The sequence below is a fragment of the Aptenodytes forsteri genome, unplaced genomic scaffold (genome assembly GCF_000699145.1).
Source record: "Aptenodytes forsteri isolate BGI_AS27 unplaced genomic scaffold, ASM69914v1 Scaffold227, whole genome shotgun sequence".
NCBI classification, from domain to species: Eukaryota; Metazoa; Chordata; class Aves; order Sphenisciformes; family Spheniscidae; genus Aptenodytes; species Aptenodytes forsteri.
The window spans coordinates 3764520-3786929 of NW_008795365.1; the positions used below are offsets into that span (position 1 = coordinate 3764520).

At 39.3% G+C, this 22410-nt stretch overlaps 1 protein-coding gene across 1 annotated transcript in view; it reads left to right on the forward strand.

Annotated features, from left to right (window-relative positions):
- SLC10A7 (solute carrier family 10 member 7) overlaps positions 1-22410 on the forward strand; it is a gene marked incomplete at its 5' end in the record, with an annotated part of 150493 nt that overhangs the window by 122629 nt on the left and 5454 nt on the right. The window contains 3 exons of the mRNA XM_019472334.1: positions 1535-1700; positions 4845-4896; positions 6426-6499. Of these exons, the coding sequence (XP_019327879.1) occupies positions 1535-1700; positions 4845-4896; positions 6426-6499 (292 nt within the window). The remainder of the gene's footprint in view (positions 1-1534; positions 1701-4844; positions 4897-6425; positions 6500-22410) is intronic.

Here is a 22410-nt window from a genome sequence, read left to right on the forward strand (position 1 = left end):
TTTGGCCGTATATTCTCAGTTGTGTTCTCTTTAACATCTGGCAAGTGTGAAACTTAAAGTTGGGTGTTTTCACTGGGGTGTTGAGCATTCCCTTACATGGATTCTTGTAAATCTGTTATTTTTCATCAGCGAGAAGCACAGAAGTGCTGGGAGGTAAGTGCTGGTCTTCAGCCTGCTTAGCTTTGCGTGAACCCCGTGTGCCAAATTTTTAGTATCTGCCCTGCCATGTGGTCGATGAAGTCTATTTGCTGTGGTCACTGGGATAGCTGCTTCCAGGACTTCCCTGTTGAGAAGCTTGCAAACAAGCTGGGAAGGCAGTGAGGAAAACTGACAGCTGTGAGGTCAATCCTGCAGCTTTGGCAGTTAGTGTGTGAAAAGGTCCTATGGTAGCATTGGTGATGATGCTTTGGTATTAATCTTGAATATCTCTAAAATGTTCTGTATTACTAAACCGATACTGGTGATGTTTATTAATGGTACCGCTATGGGAAGGTAACGAGACACATTTAGAGCCCTCTGGTAGAAGTGTTTCAGGGTCTCGTGCTATTATTTCGGAAGGAGCATGGTAACAGAGAACATTGGGAGGTCTCGGGAGAAATTAGGCAAGATAATGTGATTGCTGAAAAATTAACACAAATGGCAGCTGTATGATAAAAGCTTTAAAAAGTTTTTTCAAACCATATAAAGTAAAGAGAAAAACTAAAAGCGACTCCCCAGGCAGGGCTGAAATAGATGCATTGTATCTGCTAAGGCTTAGTCCTGTAGTATTTGGCATAATTTGAAAGTTGAAGTTACTTTAAAATTTATAGTTGTTTCTAAAAAATTCTTGAAATACAACTTCAGATTCTGTTTCCTGAAAGTGCAAAAGTTCTGCTAAGGTTTCCTTGTTTTCATGTGTTAATTCTGGTATTCTAAAAACGTGCAAATGGCATTTGTCTTTGGATTTACAAAAACTCTAGATATTCAGAGTTTGAATTATTTAAACTCCCACAACACATGCACTTTTGCTTTTCAAGCTTGAGTTATAATTTAATTAAAAACTTCTGGTGCATCGCTAGCTATTTAAATATTAAAATGTTCCATGGATCACTTTCGATTATCTACCGTCATGAAATTCCTGAAGATGTCAGATTTTTAAGATTCCCAAAGTTGCACTTGGAATTGTCTGTTGATGCAAAGGGGACTGTGATAATTACATACATCCATTAGTATCAGCAGAGGAGATAAACTTTGGGGAGGCTTAATGGGCATGTCTCAGTGACAGCTAGCAAAGAACATTTGGCATGATTAAGGATGGATTTGAATGTACTTGAAAATATACTCTCATTATGGACGCCCAGTGGAAGTTGCACTACAAATGTTAAATTCCCCAGAAGAAGAGTTGTGTGGCAGGGAAGCTTTGAAATCCACTGTGGCCGTCATCCAAATTACTCTCTTCTCTTTGTGTCTTTCTGCTGTCAGATTCACTTTGTGATGCCCAACTTGGCTCCCTGCATCTTTGGAAAGAGGCAACCTGTTGGTTTCTGTGTTTCAGATTGTCCGAAGGTACATCAAGGACTGGCTTGAAAGGAAGAAGCCTCCATTTGGCGCTATCAGCAGCTGTGTGCTCCTGATGATCATCTACACAACATTCTGTGATACTTTCGCCAATCCAAATATTGACCTTGATAAATTTAGCTTGATTATAATAGTGTTCATAAGTAAGTTCAGCCTTAAAGCATCTCTCTTATCTGTGTTTCAGGTGTGTAATGAGCTATATGTACTGGAAAGTGTGGGGCTGCAGGGATACTGGCATGGGGCTAGAGCTTGTACTTTTAATGCGTCTAGTAAACCTGATTACCAGACTTCTTAGGGGCTGGATGCTTTTAGGGATTGAGTAAGCATTTAGAGAGGGATGAAGCCTGCTATTTAGGTGTGCCTGAGATTGCTCAGTGGTCCTCCCTTTCTAAAGGGGCATGATATTACTTTCCAAGTGTTTACGGCCATTCTGTTTTGTCTTTTTTGTTATTAAACAACCGTAAATGCACAGATGTTGCATTCCAAAGAGAAAGGAAAGATTTGGGTTTGAGCTGTTACTCAAAAGCACTGTTATAACTTGTAAATAGTTCTTCCTTACCGTATTATAAACCTAGAAACTAGTTGGGAGTTTGAATGTGTTGATATATTTCTGTGGATGAACGCATTTCTTGCAGAGTTTGTTTTAGAAGCACTCTAGTCATTCAGCCTTAAATAACACACACATGAGAATAGACTGCTGGTATCCTTGCCATCAGTTAAAAATACACTGGCAGATCACTACTTCCCAGGAAAAGGCAGTGGTATACAGGCACCGTCTCCTCTCCCAGTAGGGAATTCCCATCTTGCTTCATACTGTCCGGAGACAGGAGTTTCACTTTGCTTGGGGGAGAGGTAACTACAGTATACTACAGTATGTCACATCTCATACACTCTAAAGCTGTTAGATTTCAAGAAATCAATGCATCACCTACCTTGAAGTGTGTGTATGTGCGCATGTTTCTGTCTAATAAAAATAATGTATCTTCTATCAAACCAACCTCCACTAAAGTCAGGAGGAAATTTGCCCCTGCTCTTTGTGGGTCAGTTCTTATTCTATCCTAATTGTGGCAGGTTTTTGGATTATGAACGCTATACGTGTATAAAATACTATATGGAATTATAAATGGTACTGTATAAATACTTTATTCTGAAAGCAAAGAAGAAGAAAGCCATGCTAAGGAGCTTTTTTTCAAAATGGAGGAAATAACTTCTTTGCATAGGCACCTGAGAAGGACCACATCCCAGATGCACTTAAATCAGTGCAGAGTTGTCAGCAAAAAAAGAGGGATATGGAAATTTTCAACTCTGACTTAACATGCAGAGAAACTCAGAATGAAGTAATTTTATGTTACTGTGCTGACTGCTACTTTGGGAAAAAAAAAGTTCTTTTTTTAGTTAAAAAGGCATGTTCTTCCTTGAACAGTTGGTGTAGAGTGGTTGCTTTCATTGCCTTTCTTGTCTTTTATTTCTCTGCAAGACAACTCTGCATTTGTGCCATGTGTAATTATGTATACCACTTGCAGTGCGATACACTGAAAATCATTATATATACATTTTCATTGCCAGTGTGCATAACTGGAGTTTCTTAGTAAGAATATTAACATGAGCATTGGAACTGCTTGGAACATATTAGACATTTGTTTTTTTCTAAAATATTTATAAAACAAAAAAACAAGGAAGTTGTGGAGATGGATATGCACATTGTATTCTAGAAAAAGTTTCTGTACCGCCATTGGATGTGTTGGCTGGATGTGTGTGTTGTGTTATACTAGGATGTGAAAGTAGCACGAGGAGTTTGAGATGAAATTGCATTTCTTATTCTGCTGATTAATGTTTTTATGTAATTTTTATGTTAATATTCTAGCCACAGCAAAATATGCACACGGGATAATTGGTAGCAACACATGCTTATTGCTTTACAGAATTATATGTATTAAGGGATTTTTTTCTGTGCATATTAAATTAATGTACTTATTTGCAGAAAAATTGTAATTCAGCAACAATGGATTTCTTCCTTAGTTCATGAAAGAAGAATTAAGTGCATGCTGAGGTGACATTTATACATCCTAGGAAATGTATGTAAGAGAATGGAAAATGTCACTGGTAATAGCTAATATCCCTGCCATGTTGCCCAGTTGTAAACTGGGGTCAAAATCAAATGTATTGTCTCCTTAGTTCTGAAGGAAGAATTAAGTGCATGCTGAGGTGACATTTATACATCCTAGGAAATGTATGTAAGAGAATGGAAAATGTCACTGGTAATAGCTAATATCCCTGCCATGTTGCCCAGTTGTAAACTGGGGTCAAAATCAAATGTATTGTCTTGGCTTGCACTACCCTATGGGACACATTAGCCTTATTGCATTCACAAGTTTTGCAAGGAAAAGGGAGAGAACCCACCCCAGATTCTGCTGCAAGTAAAAGCCCTTCCCCCCGTAACCCACAAACACCCAGAAAAGGTCTGGGCAGGTCACAGGGTTTCTCCTCCAGCTCTGTGGGGAGTTCCTGCGCTCCGGCACGATGCTCAGTCTCTGCAGTCCCAGCAGCTGCTCACAGCACAGCAGGAAGCTGCCTGCTTCTCCCCACGTATCCGCAGACCAAGGGTGGGCTCTGTGCATCCCACAACCCCTGCGGGTGTCAGGAATGCTGGCAGAGAGGAGAGCTCCCCTCAGGATGCTCAAAAACCGTCCGCACTTACAAAGCTGACTGAGCTTGAACGGAAGCTGCTTTGTCTGATGTACACTGCCCAGTTCAGGAATTAGCCTTTGTCTCAGAGGGAATTAAAACGTCTATGATGATCTCCTCTTAACAGTGATCGTTCATCGGGAGAGTAATATACCCAGTGTGTGAGAATATTTATTGTGATCATGTTTACGCATTGTACTTTCTCCTGTTAAATAGGAAGGGGCTAAATTTAAATACTTGGCAACTAGAGCATGTCTGAGAGACTTTATGTTGTCAACCCAATGCTGCAGATGTGCAGCATGCAGTAGTGAACTTTCCTGCCGTTCATCGTGTCAAGAAATACTTGATTCAGAAGAGTTACCTCAGGAAGAACTTGAGTAGCCACGATATTAGCTCTAGCTTTCTTGGCTGTAATGATACATATTGTTCTTCCAGACAGTCTTTAAAGGTTGTCTGTCATTGGATTTCTCTGCATAGACTTGGTCTAGCCTAGCTTCTGACCTGTTGTATGGGGGCAAAAGGCATGTACACAGCAACTGCAGAGATTTAAGTGATCTTTACTTCTGTGATGTAAGTCTAATTTTAACTTGTTTCTCTTCCAGTATTTTCTGTTCAGATGAGCTTCATGTTTTTGACTTTCCTCTTCTCTACAAGGTAATTGAATGTGCTGAATCAGAACCTTTGAACATTTGTTTTGTGTGATATCTTTGATTTAGGTGATACAGTTTATGCAAATATGTAAGGGCAGGTTTCTGAATAGGGGTGACCTCATTTTGGTATTTCATACTGTCCTTACTGCATTTTCTCTGTTAGAGTTTCGTAGGCTAAGAGAGCAGGACCTGAATTCTGTCCTTTCTTGTGTGTTAATTACAGAGTTGTTAAATCTCAATCAATCACTGCTATACCTCATCCACTGAAAAAAATGGATTTGCACAGATGTCACTGAAGGTATAATTTGCCCTGCAGACATGCTGATGACATATGAGAGAGAGAACTCAGTTTGACTTTTTACATCTCAAGATACATTTGCTGGACTGGCAATTCACTCTTCTCTGTATATGTCAAATGTGTTACGTTTATATGGTGATTCTTAAAAGACAGTTGTCCTGAACTAATGTTTGGTAGAGCTATTTTTTTTCTTTTTAAATATCAACCATGAAGAACAGTTGTACATTCACTTCTCAAAAAATAGTACCGTGAGAATGGTGTTAGCCAGTGACTTAGTGCATCACTTGAGCTGGTCAGAGTATCCACCATTGTCCTCTCACTTAGGCTTACTGGAGTATTTTTCTTAGCAGTACTCTGCTGAATGGGAAGTGCCACAATACAGCAGACTCCAGATATATGCTTTATATAAATTATACAATATCCATAAAGGAGAATCACAAAGCAGGGTGCAATGTCTTCGAGCTACTATGCTTTTTTAGTGCCACAAGAAAATTTCTCTGTGACAAGATCATACCCTGACCTTAGAAGGCATTTTAAAATAACTTTTGAACTGCTAGGCCTAACCTGGGGGGGAAGATATGTCCCAACTGTAAAATCTAAAATGCCGTAAGTAGTAACCAACTCAGTATGGTAAATATTTAGAATCTCATAAATTGATTCCTAATTTGGACCAAAGGGTGATCCATTGGCCAGTCATATACCTCTCACTGTATGTTATTTTTCCACCCTTCCTGGCCTTACTCCCAGTGTGTAAACCCTTAGATGCAGTTTTTCTCTGAAGTGGAAGATAACTACATATTCTAAGCAGTGCTCAGTGTAGACTCAATATACTATCCAAGTTGAGCATTTTGTTAACATTACATACTAGGAAAAGAAATCATAGGTCATTCTCTTTTTTAACAGAGGCAAGCTGGCCACTGCTGTGATATAGCATGTTTGCAAAAATAACCTTGGCTAGCATAAAGTTGTGTCCTACATACCATGTGTTCAGAATTATTCTCCTTCAGACGGAAGCATATTCATTAAAGAGTTTGCCACAACTGAGAAACAATTCTGCTTTAAAAAAAAAATAAAATCAGACACTACTGTTCATTTGTGGGTAGAATTATTTCTGTCACTAGACCTGATCAAAGTGATGTGAACGTGTATATGGATCCTCAAATTAATATATTTGATCGATGATGTTTTAAGAAGGTTTTTGCTATCAGAGGTTATTAAAACTCTTTCTTTTCTAGGAATAACTCTAGTTTCACACCAGCAGACACAGTGGCTATCATTTTCTGTTCCACACACAAATCCCTCACCCTGGGTAAGTCAGGAGATAAGCTTTTGAGCAAAACAACAGTAACGTTCATACCTTGCTGTGTTGAAAAAAAATTGTTGTTGGTTGCTAGCTTTTCTGCTTAAATGGTTTTGGTTTTAGTGTGACAAGTAATGCTACCAGTATGATACTAATAGTAGAATAATATTCTTGCATAGATAAAATAAATGCTTATTACCGGGCAGACAACATAGTCTTCTCAGCTGAGATTTTAGTGGTTATACAGTAAGACCACCTTATTTATGGAAGGCTGGATTTTTCTTTCTGTTCTTATTCTGTTCTGTTGCCTAATCCAATATTGATAAAATTTCAGGTTTGTTATTTGAAAACATTGTAAGGTATATCTGCCCAGTCTCACAGTAAAATCTTAACACCTAAAAGCTGGGATTTACAAGTGAAAATCGAAGCATGTAGTGTATTCAGAAATCACAAGTAGACAATACTGTCTTTTGCTTAACATGAGCAAAATGTATGTGTTTATTTTAAGTCTGCAGGTATTTTGGATAGTTTTATTTATTAGAATTCATTTATCAAAACATCATTGAGATACTTGTCACTTATGACCCCTTAGTGATAATAAGATGTTCTGATGGAAATTCACAAAATACTGCTAAATCAGTTATGCTTACAGCCACTTGCTACTGCTTCATCCGTTATGTTCAGTCAGTGAAACGACTAGTACTTGAATATTTTCTTACTGTTTTTCAAAATATGAAAACATGTTTGATATGACTGAGTATATGCCTTTTCAAGACTGTATCTGTCAAAGAGAAACACAGCTGGTGTCAATAACAAAGGTAAGAACTCAGCCTGAAACAGGGGAAGAACAAGTTGGGACTTAGGTGAGATGTTTTCCCAGTCAGTTTGATATAGTGAAACTCATCTCAGGGTTCTTTGCTTCAGCCAGGCCTGTGCTGCACAACTGTTAGCAAGTGCCCTTGAAAGTCTGTGAGAAGTGAAGGAGTTCCTGGAAGACAAGAAAAAGGCAAACATAATGTCTCTTTTTCACAATGGAAACGAGGAGGGGACGAGGAATTATAGATCAGTGAGTTTAACTTCGTTTTGTAGAAAACTACTGAAACAATTAAATAAATTATTTTAACAGTGTAGGAAGAAACAAGGAAATGAGTAACAGCCCCGTAGATTTGTCAAATGCATATCATACCAAACTAACCTGATTTCCTTTCACACAAGGTCTTGTGGGTTGCAGAGAAGTAGCAAAAGTTGTAGGGCTTGAGAGCATTATGGCTCTTGACATTTGCATGATGTTTTGGGCTCCAAAATTCAAAAAATACGTGGACCAACTGGAAAGAGATCAGAGGAGAGTGCCATGAATGATCATAGATCTCAAAAACGTGACCCCGGAGGAAGGTTGAAACAATTGGGATTGTTGAGAGAAGACATCTGAAATACAGTAGTGATCTTCAAATGCATAAAAGGTTGATGCAAAGAAGGAAAAAAGTAACTCTTTCACAGTGGACTTTGAAAAGGGAAGGACTTTGTTACAATGATGATGATTTAAGCTAACAATCAGGGAAACCTGTCTAATGTAAAACAGTTTAGCTTTGGAGTATGTTGCCTATTGATATCTTCAATCTCCTATCATCGTAGACAAGCCTCAGACAGGAATTAGATAGCTAGAGTTGATCCTGCCTTGGAGCAGAACATAGATTAAATGACATTGGGTCTTTTTCAGCCAAATGTTCTATGAAACTGAAGCTTCAACTAATAAATGAGCTTGTATTCAGGAGGACAGTTACACTTGTATTTATAGAAAGCAACCCCACACGTAAGTCATAACACACTACCGTACTTGCTATTTGGAGGTGTGTATAAACTTACGACACAACTGAGATACTACAGAAGAGAAGCTGGTTGTATTTAACAGCACAAATGTGTAAGTCTCCCCTTTCCTCCCCAGTGAAAATAGTTTTATATACGCTCTGCTGAATACTTCTGCAGCTTGCCGTGACACTAAGAAAATAAGCACAAAGCCTTTTTTTAATATTTAAGTCCTAAAGGGCCTTGCTGTCACCCAGAAAAAAATGAGGACTCTTCATTTCTTTTACTCATTCCACCAAGCATCCTCATGCAGCCTGTCTTGACCTGCACCCTGTGCACACAGCTGAGTCGGTTCACTTTTCTTCTGCTAGTACACTCTTCTTTTTAGATTTTATTTTCTCCTTTAGAAGAACCTAGTTTGAGGTTCCTAGCTTGCTTGACTTTTTTGGCTCACATTTTCGCAATTCTAAGTTACTGCTCTCATTAGCTCAGCCTGATGAGTCAGGCTTTGTATTTTGCAGCTTTCTTTGCCCAAGGACACCAACAAAAATACTTCGGCCACCTTGACTTCAAGGACTCCTACAGCTTCTCCCTAGCCATACATACTTTTGCCCTGCTAATACAGATGTCTCGTGGATAAGTGTGCAAGTTGAAATGAAACAGGCAGATGGTGGAACGCAGTATTGCGGGACTGTTTTCGCAGCTACAGACTTCCATTTGTCAGCTTCAGAACAGACTGCTTTACCTTCATCCTTGAAGAGCTGGTGTCTCACGGAAAGCAAGTTTGCCTCCTAGGAGGCTAGTCACAAGACGTAATTCGTTCTTAGGCTTTGCACTTTTGCACTACCTTTCCTTACTCCTCAGGGCCTGTGTTGAGATCGCTGGGTGGTTGAGACCTGTGCTTCCCTTGCTGTATTCCATCTCTGGGGCTCAGCTTTGTCAAGGTTTCTTTGAGGCTCCCAGGCTTGTCTTGCGTGGGGCCAGCAGCAGCGTGTCCTGAATTGAGCACCACCTCTGATGTGGAAATGCTGTCAGACCCTGGGATCCCATCTTTGGAAAGCCTGAGGGCCCCGCCACTCTTGTGTGCACCCCTACACAGTGTGTGCACTACGTAGGCGTGCCTGCTGTGTATCAGTTTCAAGCTGGCTCGTTTTGAGACCACTGGTATTTTGCTCTGTTTGGTATTAGTACCAGATCCAGATAAGACAGAGCTGCATAAACGCACATTTCTATGTAAATAGGGAGGATCGGGTTTTATACAGCTGTAGGGCAGTGAGGCATGCCCCTGAGCTGATGATGTAAACAAGAATGTTAACCACAGCAGCTAGCATTTATTCCTTCACTGAAGGTGGAAGGTAGAGTAGATCTAATTTGTTTTTAAGGATCAGCCATTTCTGAATGACAGTTAAATCTGTCCACAGCACAGTCTCGTCCACCCTGATCTTAGCAGAAACAAGAACAGACGTAGGCATTTTGGCCCTTGCTCTTTTGTTGTTCTGTCACATTTCTACTTGTCCAGAGGTGTTTACTATAAACCATGCAATGAGAAGCCTTCTGTTCTCTTGTAGTGGAGAGAGTTTTTCCCTCTCCCTCTGTCATTACAATGCTTGAAAGCACAAATACAGCTCAGGGTCTGGTTTCACATCCGTTGTGGAGCTCTGCTTTGTTTGTCTTCAAGATTCCAGTGGTAGTGTATAAATGACCCCCCAACACTTGTTCTTTCACTTTGAAACTGATTTCTCTCAGCTTGGCAGGTGAAACTCCAAATAGGTATGTCTGGCCCATTCCCTGGGGAGCTTAGAATGGCACCGACTAAAGTAGGAGAAGAGCTGACAGCTTTAAAGCTTTAGAAGTGGTAATAGGAGAGGCATGAGAAGACTTTTATAAGTCACTTTCTCCCACACCATATTACGAAACCAACTAATTCCCATGCAGTGCATGCTCATGAGGCCAACTGCCACTTCCACTGTTGAATCCATGAATAAGTGCTTGCTCTGCACGGAGATAAGTGCTGTTCCCATATGCTGCGTTTTATTTTGTAGACAGAACAGTTGACACACTTTTTGTCTCAAAGATCAGAGTGCAGGGCATGTTTGTGTAAGGACAAATTAAACAGGGTAGGTGCCTTTGTGTTTCTTAGTTAGGAACACAAGCTGATATTTCTGCATAGAGGTGGGTGCTTTGGCAGTTTTTTGAATACAGTGCATCACGTATGCAGAAAAATTCATGTTTATTTGTATTTCACTTAATGAGTGAAACAGGATATAAAGTTACAAGGAGAGAAGATAAATACAGTATTCACAATGCCCTCTGGCATATTCACCCACACTTTGTTCTCTTTCTCTCCTTCTCCCTACTCACATATATGCACAGTACATGTGAGCACACAGATATGCGGACATTTGATGCATGGCTTTTATTAGTGCATTTGCCATTGATTGATTAGTACTTAGTATTAGTACTTCGTCTATTGATTGATTGCAGATGAAGTGACTATTTGACCTTTAATTATGAGCCTTGCTATTGAAAATGACATTGAGCTATGGCTTCACATAATCCATCTGGAAAGCCCGACATGATGCCATTCCCTGGAGTTCATTCAGTGAGAAGAGAAGAGGCCTCAAGGAAGTGCAAAGCTATCAGTGTGGCTCATCTAAAAAAATACTGCAGTTGTTGCTTGCACTTACACAAAAGTTGCAGCCAAGTACAGAACATTATTTTTTGCAGAGAGTGAATTGCTAGCTAGAAGTTACAACTCCAAAAGTAAAATGCAGGATTGTCAAAAAATATTTTCACTTTAATTCTTTGTATTTACTATGTAAAATTATTTTATCAGCAAAAAATGGAGTACTGCTACCTATTTTGGCTACCACAAATGCAAATGTTAGTACTGTAGGTATGATGAACAGCAGATTGGTAAAAAACCAAAACAACAAAAATAACCCCACCTTATAATAAAATTGGGGTATTGTTTGAGATGCAGAGTGCATTTTTCCTCATTTGGATTTATCAGTGTAGCAGTTCTTTCACCATGGAATTCTTAAAGTAATGCAATCAAAGTTTCTAGGCTACAAAATACTTTCAGGAGAGAATAGAGTTCATTTTGCAAATAAAAGCCAAAGCGCTAACTTTCTTTTGTATTGTTTTAATTTCATTCAAATCTATTCTTTAAATACTCAGCTTCTTACTGCACGAGTACAGAACTGATAGTCTGTACTTGAACAATTCTTAAAAGCCTGCTGTAACGCACAAGTAGATTCACAGACAACTCAATTGTCTGTGAGCGGATCATCTAGGCTATGGATTAATCAGCCCATGCCTTCTCCCAAGTTCCCCAGCTGCACAATGTGACAGAGTGCATCATGCTCACATATAGCTCCAATCTGCTCACAGCTATCTATAGTTTGCTCATGTAAGGAGGTATCTGTAGAAAACAAGATTTTTCAGAGATAAATAATATATTTGCACAGCCTAAACCACTGCTGTTTAATATTAGCTGGGGTTTTGCTTCATCTGTTTTTTCCTATACCCAAACTCTGTGAAATGCTGTACTAATCAAGCGCAGACTCTTCTTATTGTGTGGTGATAATCACCTTTCTCCGTTAAGATAGAAAAATGCCAAAATGTTCTAACTTGTGTTCAGATAAAAGGTAGATCATTTTGATTTTAAAAAGGAGGCATCTCTTAATACTTCTATAATAGAAAGTAAGATGGTAAAATCAGGTGCGTTGCCCTAAGTGAGTATTCAGGCTGTACTCTGGTATTTTTGAAATGTGGTGGTTTTTTGCTGTTCCTGGCAGAGAATTGTCCTCTAAGGTGATTATTCATCAAGGCGCTATCTGTGACTAGCTATAAATGTGTGAATAACTCCTCTGACTTTTACATAAAGATCTAGAAAATAATCCTGGGTAATTGCTCTCTGAAAGTTTTCAAGAGTCAGACTTTTGATACTGTGTCTTACTTTCAAAATTTTCCTATGAGTGTTGAACAGGAGACATTACTGCTGGCATCATGTCATACTTCTTGGTGTGCTTGAATTTGCATATTTTCTTACCTGTTACAGACTTTTAGTGTCATTTCTTCCCCAGGTGACTGATAGAGTGATGTAAGTGAAAATGATCTGCCTGCTCCTCTGCCTAGAATTGGTGGGTGCTGACCCGTGGGGCAGAAGGGAAGCTGATAGGAGGAATATGCTTGAAAGAATGAGTGTCCTGTGGAGGTCATGTCTGGCCCAATATGCACCGCTCACTACTGCCAGAGAGTTAGAAACTCTCTCCCATTCCTGCTTCTGACATCCCAGGGGGCTTAGAGGCTGCTAGAACCTTTAACGAGTTTTGATACTGTGATTCTTTGGGCCAAAATGAAAATTTTTTCTCATCTCTTCAGTTGTCGCCCAGCATTTGCTTGGAAGGAGCAGCAAGTGATTGGCTGGGCTTTTTCCTCTGCTCTGTGATTCCCTTTCTCTTTGTCCTCTCCCTGTTCTGGAAAATAAGAACTGAGGGATTCGTGTTATATGAGATGATAGTGGGGAGAGCAGAAGCACCTGGATCTACTGCACTTCTCTCATGTTAGCATCTTTTTTTGTAGCCCAACTTGAGGGCAGGTGGATCGCCTTTCCTAGCTCGGCAGTCTTCAAGAACCAACATTTGGTTCTTACCAAACAATATTATCCGTCAGGTTATTGCCGTGTAATTGGCATGTCTTCTTTCTCAGTAGACCCCAAAGAATGCCTGGCAAATGCTGCTATTTCCAGTACAGCTGCCATATCAGAATATTAGGAAAACCAAATACAGACTGAAGATTTCTGTAATTGGGAATAGTATGAATGTTTCCTGCTTGCACAGACAAATCCACCCGAGGTGAGATGCCATTTTGCATGTGTACCACTTCTATAATACTAAGGCCACCACTTACTTGAAGGGGCTATCTCCACAAGAAGTCAAACTGACAGTTTTGAGTAGACTGTGGTCACTGGGATAGTCTGTGCTAGAAGCATCTCTCTTATTTTCCCTTGCTACTCATATATGTGGCTGGGCAAGCACCATTTCCTTCAGACCAGAGCATCCCTAGGGGCTATACTTCCAGGAAGGAAATGTGCTGGCAGGCCAATCTGAAAGTAGAAAATGGCATAGTCCAGTGGCTTATAGTGGCTTTTGGACACAGAGTACCTGATTCTCCCTGGGTTTTTTAATCACAAGATTCACAGTATGGCATGTCTAATCGATTGCAGTTTACTCAATTCTGACCTCTCTGTGATTCCAGAAGGGGAAATACTCAAGTAAATTAGGGAATCTCCTTTCCTTTCTGACCTGAAACATATGTTTCTTTGATTAGACTTAGAATGTGGCAAGAAATTCTCTACTAGCTCCCAGGGCTTCTTTTTCATCTGTATACTCCGCCAGTAGTTGGTTTTTTATTAATATTTAGAAAGTTTGCCTCCAGCAGTACTAAAATGTGCATCAGAGGACAACAGTTGTTTACTGTGTTTGAACTGAAGAATCTCACCCAGGAGATCTCATTCACTTGAAGTTTACATCTCTCAATCTCGACTTGCAGAAAGAGATCGATGAATAACAATTGTCATTTCAGAGTTGCACCTCTCCAATTATTTATTTGGTTGTGTCTTTCCCAGATGTACACGTAATTGGATCAGACACTAAAAACCAGATTGCAGGTTTTTAATGACAGCAAGCTCATACCTCTTTATAATGTAAAAAAAAAATAAACACACATATCCATCTGTAAAATGATAATGACACAAGAGCCCTCTCTCCCCACCAAAAACAGTTAAAGTTGATTTATCTACTTTAAGAAACTACGTTATATTCAGCAGACAGCTGACAGGTTACCCTTGGGAGATCCATGTTTGGACATGACTCAAGATTTTTATTTTTTTTTTTTACCTCAAGCTGGCAGAGGCTACAGGTGTCACCCATACTAAAGCTGGCGAGTATTGAAGATGATGTTGAGTCTCCTTGAGAGAGTTGCATCTACATTTGCTGCTCTCAGTGCACCTTCTGGCAGCCAGTCTGAGCTGCTGACTCCAGACACTTCTAAAACGGTGGGTGCAAAGATGTGAAAAATCACAGCAGCAACAAAATTTAGAAATCTCCTCTTACGGGATAGTCTTGGGAATCTGGAAGAGGGATCCTCTAAAAGCTGCCATGACCACTGCAAGCATACATTTAGAACAGGAAATAGTATCCCTCAGTATTTCTAGGTAGTGAGCTGTTTTCTCAAAATGCCTTCCCAAATGACTGGAGTGTTAATGCTTTTCTGGCCTCATATCTTCTTTTCTTGGCCACAGAAATCAGATGAAGAGAGAATTAAAGGAAAAATTATGCTAGTATTCCTAACAAATATTCTTTTCTTTATGAAGTGTTTTCTTGTTTTACCATTTATAATAAATTTGTGTATCATGTTTTCCATTGCATCAAGGTTTCAGGAGAAAAAAAGCTTTAAAAAAATCTAATTAAAAGATAGTATGAAACAGTTTGGAGCATAATCCTTTCCTACTTGTGTTTACAAAGATAATAAGAACAACTATAAAACATATTTATAATGGTTTTTTTAATAATAGCGTAAATAAAATCCACATTATCAAAACTTTAGTGCTGAGAAATCTTAGCCTCAGCTATGTGTGGAAAGGGCAGTAATGTTCAAGGAAATAATCAAATTATCAAATCTCAGCTTCGTGGTTTTAGGACATTTGTCAATTTCTTTGTCCAGAATTATTTTCATTAATAGGTCTAACCTATTAAACCTTCAAAAAGTGTTGGCTACCAGAGTTGTAGAGAAGGGAAGGAAGTGCTTAAATACTGTTCATTTAAACTTCATAGCTTAGATATTGCTAGTGAATTACAAGGAAGAATTTACCCTGTGCCTTGAGTATGTTACGTGTATGAAGAGTGAACTGATATCCAAGCAATAAAAAAAGCACTGAAGTGCGAGGATCAGCTTACAACGTTGCTATGCCTGCATTGTGGTGCCAAATTAAGGATAAGTCACATTTAAAATACGACTTATGGTGGTTCAATTCATTCTTGAATTCCCTGTTAACTAACTACTACTACCATATTGTCAGACAGGTGGAGGTTTTTTGGAGTCTAAGGCACTAGTCTTCAGTTGTTGGTGTTAAATGTTTCATTGTTAGCAGCTGGTAAGATTGCCTATGTTGTTCATTAAACATCACTTCCAATCTGAATGCACCCATTGAAAACCCAGAAATAGACAAACTGTACTTTCTTTCTCTTCCTCCCAGCTTTTACATTTTTATTTACTTAAAACTTCATTAGTATCAATATGTGCTGTTTCCTAGTAACTGTACTTACCTTGCACTTTTAAATTACTGATTTCTGTGATGAGTATAGTGAGCCAGTTACCTGAAGAACAAGAATTAGTAAAAGCATTCAAAGCATATTAGGTTTTCTTCTTTTTTTATTCTTGTTAGAGTTATGGCAAAAGAAATATCTTATTTCTCATTCATTTCTCTTCCTCCTTCTCCTTTCTTACTTAAATATTAAACCGGTCCAGTCTCTTACAACATATTGTGGGTCTCAGCGAAATTCTTGCATCCTAGCATAACTGTATGGCCAATATGTGACCACATCGCTCTGATTCAGTACAGAGCCTTCCCAATAATTCTAGTCCTCCAAAAGAGGCAAGTCATTTAATGCAAGGGCTTGTTGAATATTCTGGTAAATCATTGTTCTTTCCCAAGGAGAGGGATGAAGGTGAAAATCTTTTTGAAGATTAGGGTCCACGCAGACCTCCAAACTGAACTAGGATAGCCCTCCATTTTGCAGTTTTCCCCTGCAGCTCTTCCAGACTCCCTTAATGTCTCACCAGTCCCTTGTAAAACCTCCCACTCAGATGTTTGGTTTTACTGCTTTGTGAGCCTGTTTTTTGCTTTCCATTACACTTATCACTGACATGAAATATGAAAACATACTGAAAAAATTGTCTTTTTTTCCCCTGAAAATATTTTAAGCGCAAGTCTTAATACAGCATGTACGTGGGCAAAAAGGCAAGGGGAATGTAGTCTCAACTGCTACAAACTTTGTAGATCCTTCCCAGTCAGAGACTGCGTGTCATATCACTTGGAGGCAGCTGTGGTTGTGCTGGTGGAGGATCTCTTTATACCTACTGGCAAAAGTCAGATTTCCATGGTAACACTAGGCTTTGTCACCAAGGTGTGATTGAACTAAAAATGCCACAAACCATTGTACAGTTGTAAACCATTGTCTAGCCACTGCAGATGGAATCTTACCTTGACACTTACTTCCTTCTGGACAAGAGAGTAGCAAAGGCTGTCTATTACTTCTCTCAGCCTTGATTCCTTTGCAGAGTACAAAATGACCGTAAGGTCCACGATCTCTTGATTAGGGCTAAGAGCAAAAGAAATCTCAGAGTTACAGCTGGAGTGGGGCTGGAAAAGGACTCCCAAATTTTTCTCTGAGGAATTTTTCACCTGGGGAAGAGCTTGGCTGCCTGTTTTAGGCTCAGCTTCAAGTAATCTGTTCTCCCTCCAGTGTAATGTGACTTCATGTTACATTGGAAGGTGCTTTCTTCAGCTGAAATGGGAATTCTCAGTAGCAAGTGAGTATTTGTATTGTTACGGGTTGTCAGATATCGTTCAGCTATTCCCACACCTGAAAGAAACTGGTCCTGAGGGAAGAGCGTTTAACTTGAGTTCAGTGCATGCTCTGGAAAGGGCATGGATATAGGAAAAAGAATTCTTAACCAGTTAATTTGTCAAAAGCATCTTCTGCTATCGTGATCTCAGTATGTCGTAACAGAGTCTGAACAAGGGCAGGAAACACCTTCTATCCCTGGCTAGCCTTCACTGAGGATAGGCATAGTATATAAACTTCGGTCTTCTCAAAACTAACCATAGCAATGTGATTTGCCTGGGAAGAAACAGGGAAAACCTTAAGAAAGTTTTCAAACGAGACTAGCAGCATCTTGCCATTCGGGGAGCTATCTGCGTGAAAAACCTTTTTCGAATTCTCTAAACTGGATTTTGCCCAGATCTCGCCACTCTTCCCCACCATGCAGTCACTGGGCTACATGCAATACTATTCTGAAACTTGGCGGTAAAATTTCAGGTGCTCATTTGGCACTGTCTTTGCAGGGATGCGCTCAGAACCCCCCTGCTCTGGCAGCTTAGGAGGGGTTTAATGCAATATATGTCCCTCTTTACAGGCCTTTTCTCAGTTGAAAAAAAGAAATAGCTATTTGGCATACTAATGTTCCCTTCACATCAACCCCTGAGAGGATCCTTCAGAAAGAGAGTAGCATGGAGAGCGTCAGAGAAACTACCGCCATACACTTGATTCATTTTGTATATTGCACCTGAAGATTATGGCAATTGAGAGTTCTGAAATGCATAGATGAGTAGAAGGGAGAATCCAGAGACTATGGTTTTTCTTCAGAGTATTTCCACTGCCTCTTTGTGGGGGTTCTGATTCCTGAATGCCTGGTGGTTCCATAGCGATGACCTCTTTGTTTTGCACCAAACCTCTTTTCCCAAGAAGAAATGCTGCAGCGTTTTGCCATTTGGAATATGTTTCAGTAATGTAAGCAATAAAGTTTCAGGATAAATTGTTTGTTATGAAGACATTGAAGGGGAAAAACCTATACAGTAAAGCATGTTTAGTAGAGCATCTAGCAATAATTCTGCTTTGGGTGTGAGACATAATGGCCTATGTTTTGGTGGTAATAAAAATGTTCTATTAAGTTCTCTGAACCCATTGCAATGTGATAGAAAACAGAAAATGATGAAACAGGGCTTTGACGGGAGCTTATACATTCAGCAAGCATAAAATAAACATATTAAAATAGAAAAAAACCCTGATTTCCAGTACTTATTGTTTTATCACTTCCATCATGGGTATAGGATAAAAGAAAACTCTTACTTGCTTGTTAGAAGAAGAAAGCTCCTACTTGAAGTTCTTACTTGGCAGATGTCAGTTGAAAGCTCTGCTATGGAATATGCTGCAATGTCAAACTCTGTTGGGTAATTTTAGACAAATGTGTCATGTGTGACATGGAAATATGGCATGCTGTACATTAGTGATTTCCCAAGTGTTTGGATCAGGTAGTAATGTGCTGAGAAAGTGCTCTTTATCTCTCCACGCTGTGTACTTGTATAGCAGTGGGGAAAGGCTTTTGGTAGAAATTACTTTAGTCAGAAAAAGAATCCATTTACAATATGTGCCTTCTAACATCTTTCAGACAATGCATTGTATTAAAGAGGCATTTTTTGATTAATGTTTTATAAACATTTTTCAGCATGACAGCTTAAAGTCCCTGTAAAATTGTAAATGCGTGCATAGTGCTCACTTCCATAAAGTCAAATGCCATCTCATAAAGTCTAGTTGGATCCTGTCAGTGACAGTGACACAGAATCAGTACCTTGGAGCATTCAAATTAATTTGCTTCATTTATATTACTGCAGTGATAGCTAGATGAAAAGAGTCCTATATTTAAATTCTCTTAAAAATACCTTCAAATATTTTAGGATTTTTTATTATTATTATTTTACAGTTAACTAAATGTAGTGAAGTGCAGCATGATATTTTCATGGGCCTTTTAAGAAGGTGACTACGAAATGTGAAAGTAGCAAAGGGGAAAGGGGAGAATGTGGGAGGTTATACTGGATGCAAAGCTGGAGGAAGGATAAATAGCTTTCAGTTGTGCAGGCTACTAGAGGAACAGTGGCCTTTGACCAGGGCTGATAAACCACAGCCTTGAAGCCAAACTGGAATACCTTGGAGCAACGGAGAGCAAACAGGGCTTTCCTATACCAGACTGTAAGAGCAGTGCTCTCACTCTTCCTTGCCGTTGTTGAAGGTCATGGATAAACAGCTTTTCTCTTGCTAGCTCTTCCTCAGGTTTGCAAAGTTCTTACATGAGATGGGCTGAGTGAGGACACAAACAGGGAGAAAAATGAAATGTACTCCATATCACAGGCCTAACTGACTTCTCTCAGTTGCAGTGGGACTGTGATTTTAGTGCCCACTGCACTTAGTGGGGCTTAGTGATTTTAGTGGAAATACCCAAAATTTACACTGCTGCAAGTGAGCAGAATCAGAAGTCTTGGGAAGCAAAACCAAGCAGGCTAGAAGTGTGGGAGTGGAGAAGAGGAGGAAAAAGGAGGAAGGGAGAAAATACAAATGGAAAAAGAAAAAGAGCCTGTGAATACCGGAGACAAAGAACAAGGAGGAAAATGGGAACACAGAGGAGCACTAGTAGGAGAAACAGCCAAACAGAGGAGAAAAGGGAAATTCAGGGTAAAAAAGCTGGGAACACTAATGATCTTGTTTGTAAGGGATATCTGTGGGATGATCTCAGTGCTTCCTCCCTTCTGCTGCAGCTCTCTGTAGTCCTGGTCAGGTGAGGTGCTGTTTTCTCACCCAGCTGAGTACTACATTTCCTCTTTCTTTGGAGGAGGATGGGATACAACCCTGACTTGCGCCTGTCACGGTGTTTGGTCAGCTCTGATTCAGCAGTTGGACACATATTCATGCAATAAGGCTGTTTAAAAGGTTTTGGCAACTCAACAGCTTGTTACACCCCTACTTTGAGCAAACTTGCCCAAGTTGGCACCAAACCACAGAGGAGCACTTTGTCATTCAGTTCTCGTGATATGTAGCGAGTGAGGGTCTTTGGCAGAGGAGTTGAACCAAGTTGCTGGAAGCCTGTAACTTCATAATCCTCAGCAACATGAATGGGTGTTTGTGGCATGAGCCTTCTGACCATGACAGCAGTTTTAAAACTTAACGAAAAGATTGTATATAAATTGATGCCAGTGTTCCTCCTCCAGTGTCAACCAGGATGAAGACCCATAGAAATCAGTCCTATTACCCTGAAATGAAGATAAGCATGATTAATGGCTCTGTGAAAACAAAATGAAAAATCCTTACAGGCATTATTCTCTATACGTGTGAGTGTCGCCTTAATGCTCCAGATGGCAAATAAATACCCTAGTAATACTGGGGGGTGGGGAGAGGGAGGAGCTGCTGTGTACTTTGAGGAAACTTAAGACTAAGGTAGTGGTCTGGGTTTTAATATATGTGATTTGATCCTGTGCAAAATTTTATTTACCTTAGACTTACTGTAGCTATCATACTCCATTAGCACTGGAAGCAATATGCTATAAAAGATGAGGAAAAGAGGAGCGGACACCCTGCAGTAAAGATAACCATATCCATTTTGCTTAGCACCTTCATTCCTTGCTATCTATCTGTAAGTTTTAAACTCATCTCACTCACTTTAATTAGTTTTGTTATAGCAGCACCTGTTCATGTCCCTATTGTTTCAGTCAGTGTTTCTGTTATAGCTTCTCTTAGGGCTAGTTCATAATCTCATCTTGAAAATGCATTACGGGCTAAGATACAGCATACAGTATCAGCCCAGGCATTATAAGGTCACTTTTCTTCCTTTGGCTGGGATTTGGTTTTCATTTTGTTTGGATTTTTTTTTCCCAAATGTTTTTTACATATATTAAAAAAAATAGCTTTTTTTTTTGAGAGAGGGAAAAGTAACTATTAAAATGTTTTTCCTAATTAGGAATTTGCATGAGTTTTATGCATTTGGAAAACATTAGCAGTCGTACCGATGCTTGCAGTTACTATGTATTGCTACGAAAAAGTTTAGGCAATGTTTTTAAAAATAAATAAAACCCATGCTGTTTTGTTTAGCTTTGTGGTAATATTACTGCATTTGTGACTTTAATCTGTGGATTTCTGTCATGAAATATTTTTCTGAGAGTGTGCATACTGGCGAAGTTGGAATTATAAAAATCAGAAAGTGCATAAAAAGGAAACAGGGCTTTTTCTTTCCAGTAAACAAATGCTTACCTGCAAAAAATTATTATTATTTCTTCTTTTCACCAGTTAGTTTTTCCTGGTAAATAACAGGAACTTTAATTGCACATTAGTGGCTTACAGGAACCTTTTGTTGTGACATGTATTTAAACAAGCTGTGAATTAAGAACCTCTTTCCACCCAGTGATCTAATTATATTGTCACACTAATTATAGTATTTTGTATTTATATTTGACAACTTTAATTTTCTTTTCCTAGTTTACTGAAATAGCTTTCCTCTAGAGAATTTACCTTTTAGGCTGGAATTTCTGATCTTTTCTTTCAGTTCAGAAAATGTACAGTAATTTAAAGCATGTCTCAATAACTTTGGATCCGTTCTGTTCACGTCTCTGCCGTTAGTTTTCTGTGTGATCTTAGGCTAGTCATTTTAGTGTTCTCTGATTCTCTGTAGGAGTCCTGTTCAGCTTACTAAAGTGTTTTTGGATCTATGGATGAAATTGCACTACCAAAACACCAGGTACTGTCTTACGAACATAAATATAGCATGTTCATAGCTTGGGACTGTAGTTTGTTTTTCTGTGGTTAGAGAACAGAAAAGGACCCACCAGGGTCAAGTTGAGACTTGGAAACAGGCAATAAAACCTTCATCTGTTTACAAAAACAGTGTGATGGGCACTTGAAGTAAATTACACTCCTCTAATATAATGCAAATGCCCATTTAATTTCTATCCAAATACTATCTATTCCCAAGCCCCAGACATTGGTGTTAATAATAAGCATCCCTATTGTGTGATAGGTCTATGATGTTGTTTCAAAGGTAATTATAATATTGAAATTAAGCACGCAAGCCTTTATTTATTTGATTTAATCTTTCCCTGGAAATATCCACATAAGTAAAGGCTACTAGTATGGGGACGAGATTGTTAGTGGTGTAATGTGATGAAGCTAATCAAAATAATTACAAGAAATGGTGCTGTGGAAACATCATGAAGATTTCAGCAAGCCTGGACATGTCAGCAATAGTGGGGTACTGCTGGAGTGGTAAATATTCAACAAATAAGCTCTTTCCTCACATACGGAGGAGGCAACTTTTATTAAGGGAAATCTGAAAGGGTGATGAGAACGGCAGTTTATGCAAGACAGACAAAAGTTTATGTAAACATGACAACTTTGGCTGATCTGAAACATCGACTAATGGGGGAATGGAGGGCATGTGGCACAAAGCTCAGCTTTTTGTCATTGCTAAGAAAGGAGGCACACAGATGAGCTCTGTGAAGTGTGTAGTCT